This window comes from Trematomus bernacchii, unplaced genomic scaffold (assembly GCF_902827165.1).
Source record: "Trematomus bernacchii unplaced genomic scaffold, fTreBer1.1, whole genome shotgun sequence".
In the NCBI taxonomy this organism is placed as follows: Eukaryota; Metazoa; Chordata; class Actinopteri; order Perciformes; family Nototheniidae; genus Trematomus; species Trematomus bernacchii.
In genome coordinates this window covers 19,355,893-19,369,414 of record NW_022988050.1, presented here as the reverse complement: position 1 = coordinate 19,369,414, position 13,522 = coordinate 19,355,893, and the positions used below count along the sequence as shown (strand labels likewise).

At 44.2% G+C, this 13,522-nt stretch overlaps 1 protein-coding gene across 1 annotated transcript in view; it reads right to left on the bottom strand.

Annotated features, from left to right (window-relative positions):
- LOC117473849 (RNA binding protein fox-1 homolog 3-like) overlaps positions 1–13,522 on the bottom strand; it is a 191,617-nt gene that overhangs the window by 18,058 nt on the left and 160,037 nt on the right. The window contains exons 9-11 of the mRNA XM_034119777.1: positions 4,555–4,687; positions 3,669–3,708; positions 3,427–3,491 (exon numbers count right to left, since the gene is read on the bottom strand). Of these exons, the coding sequence (XP_033975668.1) occupies positions 3,427–3,491; positions 3,669–3,708; positions 4,555–4,687 (238 nt within the window). The remainder of the gene's footprint in view (positions 1–3,426; positions 3,492–3,668; positions 3,709–4,554; positions 4,688–13,522) is intronic.

The following is a 13,522-nucleotide window of genomic DNA, read 5'->3' as shown; positions in this document are numbered from 1 at the left end:
CCATGAAAAGTCAAAAGGTAAAAGCAGTTCTTGTTTCACAGTCCCTGGAATAGTATTTCGTATTTTTGATTGAAAATAATAATAATAATAATCAGTCCTGGTTGCCTTTTTTGCTTACTCGTACCTTTAAATGTAGACAGTGGTAGCCTGTGTGTGTCTAAAGGGACAGTCTAGAGGCAAAGTCTTTCACAAAGCCCCTGCACTCCCTACAAAACCTCTCTTATCCCCCAATAAATATAACTCCTCCACCTCCACCAGCCTCTGCCCCCTCTGCTCTGAACTCCACCTCTCTGCCTGGGCTTCCCTTTAAATCAGGAGGGCTTATAAAAAAAAGAATGAGAGAGACACAGCGGGGAGAGTTATTCTAAACATCAGCCACAACGAGAGTATGAATAACGGTAAGAGTGAGAAGGAGGGAATGTGTGAGAGGAGGAAAGAAAGGGAATTAAATAGGTCTTGTTGAGAGACGTGCCCTCTCACCTCTTCTCCGCTGCGTTCATAATCCTCCCGAGCACATCGCTTGCTCCTTGCCTCTGATAAATCTTACATTGTCGGAGGCCTACAGGCTACCGCTGTGGCTGTTTCTTATCAGGTCTGACATGCTCAATCTCCCTAAGATTAGCTCTCCAAGCATACACACACATCTAGATGGCAAACACACTAGAACAGGGTTCTCAAACTCAGTTTAGCTCAGGGGCCACATACAGCCAAATCTGATCTCAGGAGGGCAGGACCATTACAATCATAGCATAATAACATATAAATAACAACAATTCCAAGTTGTTCCCTTTCTTTTAGTGCAAAAAAGTACATTCTGAAAATGTTCACATTTAATGAACTATCTTTTTACAAAACATTATAAAAAACCTGACATTTCTTAAGAAAGATCTGTGCCATTTCAATGCCTCGGTTTATCATTACAACTTACATATCGCAGTGTATCTACATAAATATTAAGTCACTGTTATCTGAAACCGAACAATGTAGTATTTCACTTTATGATCCAAACAACTTGTCAAGATGTAGAAATGATTTGACATTGAACTGACACACCAGCATACACATTCAAGTGTGAACTATTAAGGAAGAAGTTATCCCCCTGCCTTGTTCATTTATAAAATGCATACATACAAAATACATAAAAGTAGTGTAAATTGCAGCTTATGTCTTCTCTGTAAATGTTACACTTTGCAAAGTCATCCTTACAGGCTCTGTAAGCGATCAGAGGTGAGGGAGAAACATTTAGCTCTGAGGGGAATGATAATCCAAAGATGGAGTGGATCAAGTTTCCCGTTCTGTTTACAAGTACTATTCTACAGGTGAGTCTCTGTGGAGGTTATTGGGCTGTTTACAGGCGGCTGTGGCTCAGGAGGTAAATGGGCATCTACCAATTAGAGGGTCAGTGGTTCAAGCCACTGAAGTCAACATGTCCGTGGTCAAGATACCTAACCTAACCCTAATTTCTCTGGTGGGCATGTCTGTGGTGCTGTGGTGTATTGAAAAACATCAGCTTGTTGACATGTAATGTACAGATTGGAAATAGGCGTTTATATGACCAATCTGTCATGGGTACTCCCTATCTGCCGACTGGGGAGCACCCAAAAGAACCACTATGGTTGTTTTTGAGCTTGCATTAGCTGCAGCAGCTCTCACTTGTTCTTTGGCTCAGTGGATTTGGGATCATAACAAAGTGAACTCCTGGACTTCACTGTGGGCCCTTTCTCCGTGCTTTCCTTCACTTTTCTTTGTGCTGTGTGCTGTTTACACGGCTAACAGTGTTTTTGAATTATTTGTTGCCGCTGCTGCAATGGCCAGTTTGGCAATTCTCCGTACAGTTATGTCACTCATGGTTCGTCATGTGTCATGTTGGGAGAGTACCTTCTCCAAAATAGGATACAATTCTTTCAAAACGGCAGAAGAAAAAAAGATGTTCACCAGTGGGGTATTCACTGATGTATTGTTATTATGTTGTATATATATATATATATTAGGGCTGTCAGTCGATTAAAATATTTAATCGCGATTAATCGCATGATAGTCCATAGTTAATCGCGATTAATCGCAAATTAATCGCACATTTTTTATCTGTTCTAAATGTACCTTAGAGGGATATCTTTCAAGTTTTTAATACTCTTATCAACATATGAGTGGACAAATATGCTTTATATGTTTGTTTATTATCATTTGAACAATGACAAATATTCTCATGAATATTAAACACAACAACCTGAACATTACAAATATTCGCCTCAATTCAACCTGGAACCTCTCTCATACAATACAGTGTGTGTGTGTGTGTGTGTGTGTGTGTGTGTGTGTGTGTGTGTGTGTGTGTGTGTGTGTGTGTGTGTGTGTGTGGAGACACTGTGATGGATCGTTGAGCTGTGTGCAGCTCAAGGCATATATGCTCGAATGGGAGCTGCCTGGACGCTGCAATAATGTTGCGCTGACTTTTCGTACAATGTCCCACTGTCTGGCTACCTGCATAAAGTCAAGTGCTCGGCGCAGTTGTCGGCGAAATGTCATTGAAACAGCTCCTTATATCCGTTAGCGCAGCTAGCTAGCACCAGATGCTAACAACAACACGTAAGGTGTGCCTCGCTCGCGCGAGTCGCGCCACACATACACACTCCCTCCCGGTCCTCCCGATGGCCAGTCCGGGCCTGCCAGTGAGCGTGGAAGTGTGGTCTGCCACAAGCGGGCGGCAGGAGCGGGGCTGTCAGCATCAGCTTGTCGATGGTATTTTAAACTCGATGCGCTCTGAAACTACGGCGGCCGAGGACAAAAAATACACATGCGTTAATCGCGTTAAAATAATTAGTGGCGTTAATTTTTTTTTTGCGTTAACGCGTTATTAACGCGTTAACTTGACAGCCCTAATATATATATATATATATATATATATATATATATATATATATATATATGTATAACACAAACATCTCTTAAGCTTGTGTTAACCACGGACCTTATTTTAGTAATTTAACCAAAAACATGTTCAAAAAACTGTTGACTTTAAGTCAAGGGAACTGAAAGAAGGAAATGCTAACTTTGAGGGTTTGAGGACTCATTCTGGCACCAGACTATTATATGTGTTATACCTGCTTCTATTAGATCAAACTGCATTCAAAAAGAGATTACATCTAAAGAAGCTACTGCTGCTATTAACACACAACATTTACAGTTTTCAGTCTCTGTTGTTTCTCTACAAGACGTCACAACATTCAATGTCGGGTTTCCCTTCTTTTAGTGCGTGAGAAGGTTTTTAAACTGACCATCCACCGATCAATACATTCCTGGTAGGGTTTTGAGGCAGCTGAGGTAAGGGATACCCTCAAAAGTAATGTTGAAATGCAACTAGTCACAATTATGAAGATGTAAACAGAGTACTTCTTAGTGACACTCAGAAGTAAACAGCCAACATACCTGTCACTGTACGCAGCTGCAGCAGTACCAGCTGGCTGGGCATATCTGTACGCTGCATACCCGCCCTGAGGATAGACAACAGATTCAATACCACCTTGAATCAGAAGCATGAGATCCACCAAAGTGAAGGCGCACATACGACAAGGTAAAGCATATGTGGACACTCAGTACCAAACAGTTTTGTTATAGTGAATAACTTTGTGAAGAATGAATAAAAATGCTTATAAAATTGTTTTACTTACATATATTTCTGCACCATAAAAGCCATCCTGGTAGACCATACTGTGGACAGAAGATGTCAAATGTAAGGCATTGAAGTAAGGAGCGCTGCACTCAACGTCGTTTTTCTGAGCAATCTGCCATTTTTTTGTGCACGCTTTGAGCGCTTTGAGTTTGCAATATTTCTACTTTTCAGAAAAATACCGGAGACATCAATATAGAAACGGTATGAGAAGTTTGTTTTTGACTACGTCTTCTAGACGGAAACTACCAATCTACATATCGCTCAGTTTGAAGCTAGATCACATTGAAACCAAGCAGCACAACGCACTTCCAGTCATTTTGTAATCAATGAATTACCCTTAACCACTAACATTAACCCTAAAGAAACATTTGATTTAGTTTAAAATACAAACAGCTGAATAAAATAAAAAAATAAATGTATTATCAGCACAATTAATGACTAATTCAGTAGCTCCATGTGGTCAAACAGCACCATTCATTCATTACTCTTCCCTCACCCTCCTGCCTTTCCTCCCCCTCTTCATCTCATCGTATTCTTTCTAACGCAGCACGCTCCTTTATTCTCTTTCTCTCTCTTCATGTCTGACCCTCTCATTTCACTAGGTCTCTCGCCCCCCCTGCAGCGGGCCCACTGGAGTGTGCCGAGCAGGTCACAGCAGTCCATTCACAGCCGAATAAAAAATGACACATTAGAAAAAAGAGAGACAAATTTGGCCATTCTAGAATCAAACAGCAATTTACCGCTCTATTAGAAGGCAGCCTTTTTGTTTTCCCTCTCACCATTCTTCTGTTACTGTGTGTGTGTGTGTGTGTGTGTGTGTGTGTGTGTGTGTGTGTGTGTGTGTGTGTGTGTGTGTGTGTGTGTGTGTGTGAGCAGTCACTCACGCTCCATAGGCAGGGATGGGTGGAGGAGGGGGTGCAGCACGGAATGTGTTGTAGACGGCGCGACCCCTCCCTCTCAAATGGGCACCTCTGTAGGCCACAGCTGCTCCTGTGCTGGGGTACGGGAACCCTGTCACTGAGGGACACACATAACACACACAATGTGTTACTTTTTATACTAAGTTACATCATTTTCATGCATAAAGTCACACAAAATGTAAAGAATATGGCCGTCAGAGGTGGAAGAAGGACTGAAATCCTCTACTTAAGTTCATGTAGAAATGTGAAGTTTTCAAATTTCAAAGGTTGTTAATTCCAAGTAAAAGTAGATAAGTATTTTTTTTTTAAAAGGGTGCGTCTGGAGTGGTTTTGGAAGGTTCCAGATCACTATTTTCAATGAAATGTATAAAAGAAAAGAAGACAAGATCTGTCCCTGAAATGTATATCTTTCTAAAGGGCAACACACACTAGTGATTATTATAGATCACACTTCCTCCCTCTGTGTTTGTGGTCTGATACGCACTAAGGGAATGCTGCATGGTTTGGAGTGAAACTGTCCCGGATCACAGTTTAATTATAATGCCTGGGGACAATGCGTTTGATTAAATAGCAGTTTTAGACATAACATTGAATTTTAATGTGCAGTCACTCTAAAATCAAATATATTTTTCAGAAGAATTGCTGATCACTCACTCTAAACAGTTACTATGTGTAGAAACCTTTTCCTATGTCTTTTTAGATAACACATAGAAAGCATGTTCCCACTCTTGTGCCTTGCAGGTAAATGTTGGAGGACTCAAAGTCTTTTAAAAAATGTAATGGTCTTAGTTTAATCAATAATGTAGCTCACACACCACTTTACATCAAATATAATAACCTGGAAGATCATTTTGACACGACAAGAATTACAAATGGAAAGATTGATTGTGTTTCTATATCATGAAGAAAAGTTCTTTAATGATCAGAACAAGTCTAGTTTTCATTAAAACGCTCAATCACATTTCGTATTGCAAATTTGAATGTGCTATCTTCAGACAAGAACAACTTAACATGATATAGGAACATATAAAGAAGGATACAGGACTAGGAATGATGGAGGGGGGGGGGATAAGGAGGTGAGCTGGCAGTAAAGAGGAACAGAGAGCAGGTGGAGGTCGGCTCAGAGTTTGGCAGCAGGGACACAAAGCAGATGGCCTTATTGTTTGGAGAGGCAGATTCAGCCTGAGGCCATCCTTCATCACACACACACACACACACACACACACACACACACACACACACACACACACACACACACACACACACACACACACACACACACACACACACACACACACACACACACACACACACACCACACACACACACACACACACACACACACACACACACACACACACGAACACACACCAGGAGCACCCCTGCAGACACGGGGTGGCATGATGATGGGATGTGAGCTGGTTCAGCTGAAGGTCCCTGTTCAACCTTCAGTCAACAGGGGAGCAAGGCCTAGACACACACACACACACACACACACACACACACACACACACACACACACACACACACACACACACACACACACACACACACACACACACACACACACACACACACACACACACACACACACACACACACACACACACACACACACACACACACACACACACACACACACACGCATGATTTTAAATCAAGCAAGTCCCTCTTTAGTATAATTCAAGATAAATGATAAAATAGAAATAGAAAAAATACTTTTAAAGGGCCCATGTCATGCTTTTCCGGTTATTACCCGTCCCCTTGTGTGTTATGAAGGTTTTTATGAATGTAAACGGTCTGCAGAGTCAAAACCCTCAAAGTACACCCTGTAGCGAGTAAAACTCTAACACAGAAAATACCTCCCCAAAACGCCTCGTTGGAGATACGTCACTGCCCATTTGATTCTTCCATTTAGTTCCGGGTACGGCCTGATGTCAGCCAGATCCTGGCGGAAAATACATGACGGGGACGGGACTACCACACTGAGGCCTCGTCCTAAAAAGCCCCGGCTGCGATAGGCAAGATGCCGACAACGGGGAGGAATGGATGATATACCGTGTATATATGTATATTTATGTTCATTTTGTACATTTCTAAAAATAAAGTTTGATGGAAATACTTAGTAGGCCTATCCTTTCTTCCCTGAATGATTTGCTCCTATAACATATCATTCATATATAGCAAACCATGATTTGATTTCTCATCAAACAGTAGTAGTTTATTACAGGTAAAAATAACTTACTCTTCTATAACAACAGTTGTAGGTACAGTTCGGTTAGTTAGCGTATAAAATATACGGCTGTACCGACGCCATTATAAGACTGATGTTCCGAGAGCGAGCCGAAAAAAGCACTGTTAGACATGGGCGGAGCCTCTCTGGTGGTTGACTAATCAGAACAGAGTGGCCGAGCTGACCAATCGGAGCACACTAGGCTCACAGGGAGGGGGGGGCAAGAGCTCCAACGAGTCGTTTAGTGGAGAAAGTGAATACTGCTGAATACACATGCTTGACAGAGATGCTGTATGCGAAACCAATGTGAGTTTGGAAAATTGCACAGTATAAATCTATTTTAGTATACCTCAACAATGTAATTATGATCAGTGGAAATGGCCATGACATGGGCCCTTTAATAGAACATATACCCAAAATGTAACACCTGATTGACTTCCTATTTATTGAATAAAATAATAATAATAATAATGTATTTTAACCGTCTGCAGTCTGCTTAAACACTCAACTGCTAGATTTGATGTTAAACATTCTGAAAAACCATTCTCCTCATTTTCTCCTGCTAAAATTCATAATCTAACATGGACATGGACAGAGGTCGCATGAAGACATTTTTCAATGTATGTGCCTGATATTAATATCTTGTTACAATCATGCCAAGTGTGTTAAGTGTTAACTGTGAATGTGTAAAATTCATAACTATATTAAAAGTGTTCAGAGTTATTTTCTGTGCTCATAGGATGAGCCCAAATTGGTTTTGTAAAACAGATTCAGTTATTTTCATGCATTTACCATGATGTGACCTTTAACCTTAGTTTAGCTTCTTACCAACATGTAACTATGGTATCCCTAATCCACTTCACTGTCCATTAACCTCTTCATTTAGTATGGTGAAGTTCACAACTTCACCATACAAGCGATCAGGAGTTCAAACAGATCACATCAATACTATGCATTTATACATCATTTAAAGCTAAACTGGAAAATGCATGCTATGGATTAGCATCAATGTCTGTCCACATACTCTATTGATAACTAGCTAGCTGTTGAAACCGCTCGACGGTCAAAATGAATTAAAGCATCTGACCATACAGTCAAGAAATATATACTCAATCATAGCAGACAATAAGGGCAGTATAGAGTGTATTCCAGTGAAACCTGTGGGCTGTGAACTCAAACAGATGCCTTAAAGGAGTCCTGTTAAACTCCAAATGTACTGCCCCACCTCCCAGCACCTCCACACCTCTGAGAGGCTCCGTTATGGATGAGTGCCCTCCCTGTCTGCGGCAGGAGAGAGAAACACAACATGCTCCACTGTAAGTGCTCAGGGACAGAACCGCTCCGTCTGCCTCTGCTCTCCATCCATCTCCCCCCCCCCCCGTCTCTCTGTGTTTGTGATGGAGATCCCCTGCCCTCTGCTGTGTCTGCTCCTTCCTGCTCTAACCAGTCAGACAGCATTAATATGCCACGCAGTCCATTGGTGATATATTCTGAGCCAAAGATCAATTTCCCCAAGTTGCCCCCACCTCCCCTCTCTTCCTTTATATCAGACAATAATTCCTCTCTCTGTGTGTGTGTGTGTGTGTGTGTGTGTGTGTGTGTGTGTGTGTGTGTGTGTGTGTGTGTGTGTGTGTGTGTGTGCCAGCAGGCTCAATGTGTGTGTGTGTATGCATATGAGTGAGCATGAGGACATGTGTATGTGTGTGTTGTGACGTATATGAATGCAATCGGATGCTGAGCTATGGCTTGTGCATGCTACAGCGCTGCTGTAATAACCAATGAATCACAGCCGGGCCTCCGTCTGACAGCAGCAGGCCCTTAAAACCAACAAACACACAACAACATCCACTCACACACACAGGAAACACTACACCCCAAGGCTGCATGTGTGTATGGTAATTAGCTGTTATGTTAGCCATAACCACTTACAACAAGAACCAAAGTCTAGTCATGAATTGTGTTATTTGGAAAAGTTAGTATTTGAGTAATATGTGATGAATTTTTAAGCTGGCCTTCACACTTCAAATCCAGGACAGCAATATAACACAATGTTTTTTTATGGATTTAGTAGTAGAGGAAACTTGAAGAGTTAAAATGCAAACTCACTTCTCAGTTTTAGGACTCTTTCCTGAACTATATACACTGGAAAAAGTGAAACGTTGACCTTCATTTAGAATAGAGAAGCAATTTTACAGAAATATTTTCCCGTAAAGATCACACTGTCATGTGTAGTTGAAGTGACTGCAAATGCCAAATCTGATTAATTTTACTCAATAAATAAATACATATGTATTTTGGATATATCAGAAACTTTAGCTGTACTTGTGATCTGCTGCTTTTGTACTATTAACAACCTGTTATTCAAAACAGCCTTATGGTGTGACCAATTATCGATATATTGTATTTCATTGATTACAAGTCTATCCTAGCATTTACAGATTTCATAAATGCTACTGTGACTGTTCATGGGCAAACAGATTCCATTCAAGTATTAATATATACATATTGTATGAGGCCAAAAACAATGTGCATTTGTTTTTAAATAATGTTCTTGTTTCATGCTTTTGTGAATTACTTCCAGGGGTTTATCTTCATTTATCTTCAATGTGGTTACATTACAAATACAGTGAAACCACTGTATTTACACATCAGCAAATCCCAGTTGCTTTTACAGCTTCAGTTTGAAAAGGCAGGGTCAGTAGCTGTCAGTGATCTTGGCCGGCCTTGGACCAATCATGCTGCTCCAATATGACGGAGCCCAGAGTCGATGTGAGGTCGCCCTTCCAACTTGCAAATTTTTCCGCATATGTTAAAAAGGCCCGAGCCGCTTGCCTTGTTACTTTCCTGCCTGCATTTTGCATTTTAATCTTATTTGTTGTGTTCTGGAGAGCGCCGCTGCCAAACGCACACACACCGACACGCACGCAAACACACACACACACACACACACACACACACACACACACACACACACACACACACACACACACACACACACACACACACACACACACACACACACACACACACACACACACACACACACACACACACACACACACACACACACACACACACACACACACACACTCGTCCTGCTTTGCATATACTCAGTCTAGGACACAGTCAATCAATCAGTATTACATTTCCCTCATTGTCCTTCATGCCCATGCAGTCTATTTTACTCAGTCACCAAAAAACACACACATGAACGTATGTATGCACGCACATACACACCTCTTTCTGTGACACACACACACCTCAAATAGGCCTAGGCCATTATCCATCTATGATCAGAAAACATTAGAGGAAGTCTGACCTCCGCTCTCATTGGTGATCACCCCTTGGACCCAGAGTATCGTAGTGTGTGCGTGTGTGTGTGTGTGTGTGTGTGTGTGTGTGTGTGTGTGTGTGTGTGTGTGTGTGTGTCTGTCTTTTTAACCTGACATAAAGCCTTTATTACAGATTTCCTCTTTTCCTTTTAGGAAGTAGGGCTTTTTAGTAACAATTTTTATTTGAACTCGCAAAAGTAACTCACTGTTTCTGTGGATTTTACACATTTCTTACAATTCAGGGGGAAAACATTTTCTTTTTCTGGGATTCCTTAGTATGAAAGGTCTACAGGAAGTGTTACAGTTCACTATGACAGATTTCAACATAGAAAGTTAATGGATTTTAGAAGTTCATTTAGTTAATGGACAAATCTTGCAACTGTTAAAATGTTGCTGCAAATCTTGTCTGAGGCTTTGCAGACCCATCATTCACCCTGACCACCCCCTACCAATTCTGCAGGTTGGATAAATGTAGAAGATGAATGTAGTCAATTTGATCTTACATGTACAGAATTTACTTACTGTATGACCTACATTTTACTTGCATTTTATGACTTGCACTTTTTTTTATTGCACTATTTTGAATCCCTTAACTATTGTGTGTTGGACTGTTGGTGGGGCCTGGGATTTAAACTGATTGCAAGCCAATTTGAAATTATATTTTAGAATTTGAATGATATCCTTCAGACCAGAACTACAGCAGTAGACTGGTTACAGTAAAAATATAATCAAAGAGTGGCGGGTGTGTGGGCTAGACTAAGATTGGTTCAAAAGACCTCATGAAAGAAGACACACGAAGTGAGGATACCCGGCCCGGAGGAAGCCCGGGGTCCCCTTCTGGAGCCAGGCCCAGACGGAGGACTCGTCGGCGAGCGTCTGGTGGCCGGGCTTGCCACGGAGCCCGGCCGGACACAGCCCGAAAAGGCAACATGGGCAACACCTCTGCTTCTCCGTCCCGCGGGCCCACCACCTACGGGAAACAGCGATGGGGTCGGGTGCGCTGCCAGAACGGTGGCAGTGAAACAGAGGGTCTCGACGGACCAGACCCGGGCGACGGAAGCGGAGCTTGTGCGGGAGGTGGAGCGTTACCAGTTGGATCTGGTTGGGCTCACCTCTACGCACAGCGTCGGCTCTGGAACCTTACTTCTCTGGACTCAATTCTTCTCCGGAGTTGCCCAAGGTGTGAGGCGCCGGGCGGGTGTGGGGATACTCACAAGCCCCCGGTTGGGTGCTTCTTTGTTGGAGTTTACCCCAGTGGATAGGGTCGCCTCCCTATGCCTGCGGGTTATGGGGGGGGAAACTCTGACTGTTGTGTGTGCTTATGCACTAAACAGCAGTTCAGAGTATTCTGCCTTCTTGGAGACCCTGGAAAGAGTCCTGTATGGGGTCCTGAAGGGGACTCTTTAATCTTGCTGGGAGACTTCAACGCACATGTGGGCAATGATGGAGACACTTGGAGGGGCGTGATTGGGAGGAACGGCCCCCCTGATCTGAACCGGAGTGGTGGTTTGTTACTGGACTTCTGTGCTAGTCATGGATTGGCTATAACAAACACCATGTTCGAACATAAGGATGCTCATAAGTTTACGTGGTACCAGAGCACCCTAGGCAGAAGGTCCGTGATCGATTTTGTTATCGTATCATCGGACCTGAGGCCGTATGTTTTGGACACTAGGGTAAAGAGAGGGGCGGAGTTGTCAACTGCTCACCATCTGGTGGTGAGTTGGGTCGAGTGGCGGGGGAAGCCTCTGGAGAGACCTGGTAAGCCCAAACGTGTAGTGCGGGTGAACTGGGAACATCTGGAGGAGGCCCAAGTTCAGGAGGCCTTCAACTCACACCTCCGGCGGAGCTTTTCGGGGCATCCCTGTGGAGGCTGGGGACATTGAACCAGAGTGGGCGGTGTTCAAAGCCTCTATTGCCGAAGCCGCGGTGGGGAGCTGTGGTCTCAAGGTCTTAGGTGCCTCAAGGGGCGGTAACCCTCAAACCTCCTGGTGGACACCGGTGGTCAGGGAAGCCGTCCGACTGAAGAAGGAGGCCTTCAGGGATTTGTTATCCCGGGAGACTCCCGAGGCAGTTGCAAGGTACCGACAGGCCCGAAGGGCAGCAGCCTCAGCCGTGGCCGGGGCAAAGCAGCGGGTGTGGGACAAGTTCGGAGAAGCCATGGAAAAGGACTTTCGGGCGGCACCAAAGTTGTTCTGGAAAACTGTCCGACACCTCAGGAGGGGGAAGCAGGGAACCATCCAAGCTGTGTACAGTAAGGATGGGACGCTGTTGACCTCAACTGATGGAGTGTTAGGGCGTTGGAAGGAACACTTTGAGAAACTCCTGAACCCGACAACTCCGCCCTCTATGGTAGAGGCAGAGCTGGAGTACGACGGGGGATCAACACCAATCTCCCGGGGGGAGGTCACTGAGGTAGTCAAACAACTCCACAGTGGCAAAGCCCCGGGGGTGGATGAGATCCGCCAAGAAATGCTGAAGGCTCTGGGTGTTGAGGGACTGTCATGGTTGACACGTCTCATCAACGTTGCGTGGAAGTCGGAAACAGTCCCGAAGTAGTGGCAGACCGGGGTGGTGGTTCCCCTTTTCAAAAAGGGGGATCAGAGGGTGTGTGCCAATTATAGAGGCATCACACTAGTCAGCCTCCCCGGGGGAAGTTTACTCTAAGGTACTTGAAAGGAGGGTCAGGCCGATTGTCGAACCTCAGATTGAGGAGGAACAATGCGGATTCCGTCCTGGTCGTGGAACGACGGATCAGCTTTTTACTCTCGCAAGGATCCTGGAGGGGGCCTGGGAGTACGCTTATCCAGTCTGTATCTGTAGATTTGGAGAAGGCGCATGACCGGGTTCCCAGGGAGTTACTGTGGGAGGTGCTGCAGGAGTATGGGGTGAGGGGGTCTCTACTCAGGGCCATCCAATCTCTGTACTCCCAAAGCGAGAGCTGTGTCCGGGTCCTCGGCAGTAAATTGGACCCATTTCCGGTGAGGGTTGGCCTCCGCCAGGGTGCGCTTTGTCACCAATCCTGTTTGTAATATTCATGGTTAGGATTTCGAGGCGTAGTCGTGGGAGGGACTCAGAGTTGAACCGCTCCTCCTTCGCGTCGAAAGGTAAGGTATGTATTAGGATGGCACCTGGGCGCCTCCCTCGGGAGGTGTTCCAGGCACGTCCAGCTGGGAAGAGACCAAGGGGTAGACCTAGGACCAGGTGGAGGGATTATATATCTTCGCTGGCCTGGGAGCGCCTTGGGATCCCCCAGTCAGAGCTGGTTGATGTGGCCAGGGAAAGGAACCTTTGGGGCTCTCTGCTGGAACTGCTACCTCCGCGACCCGACCACGTTTAAGCGGGAGAAGATGGATGGATGGATGGA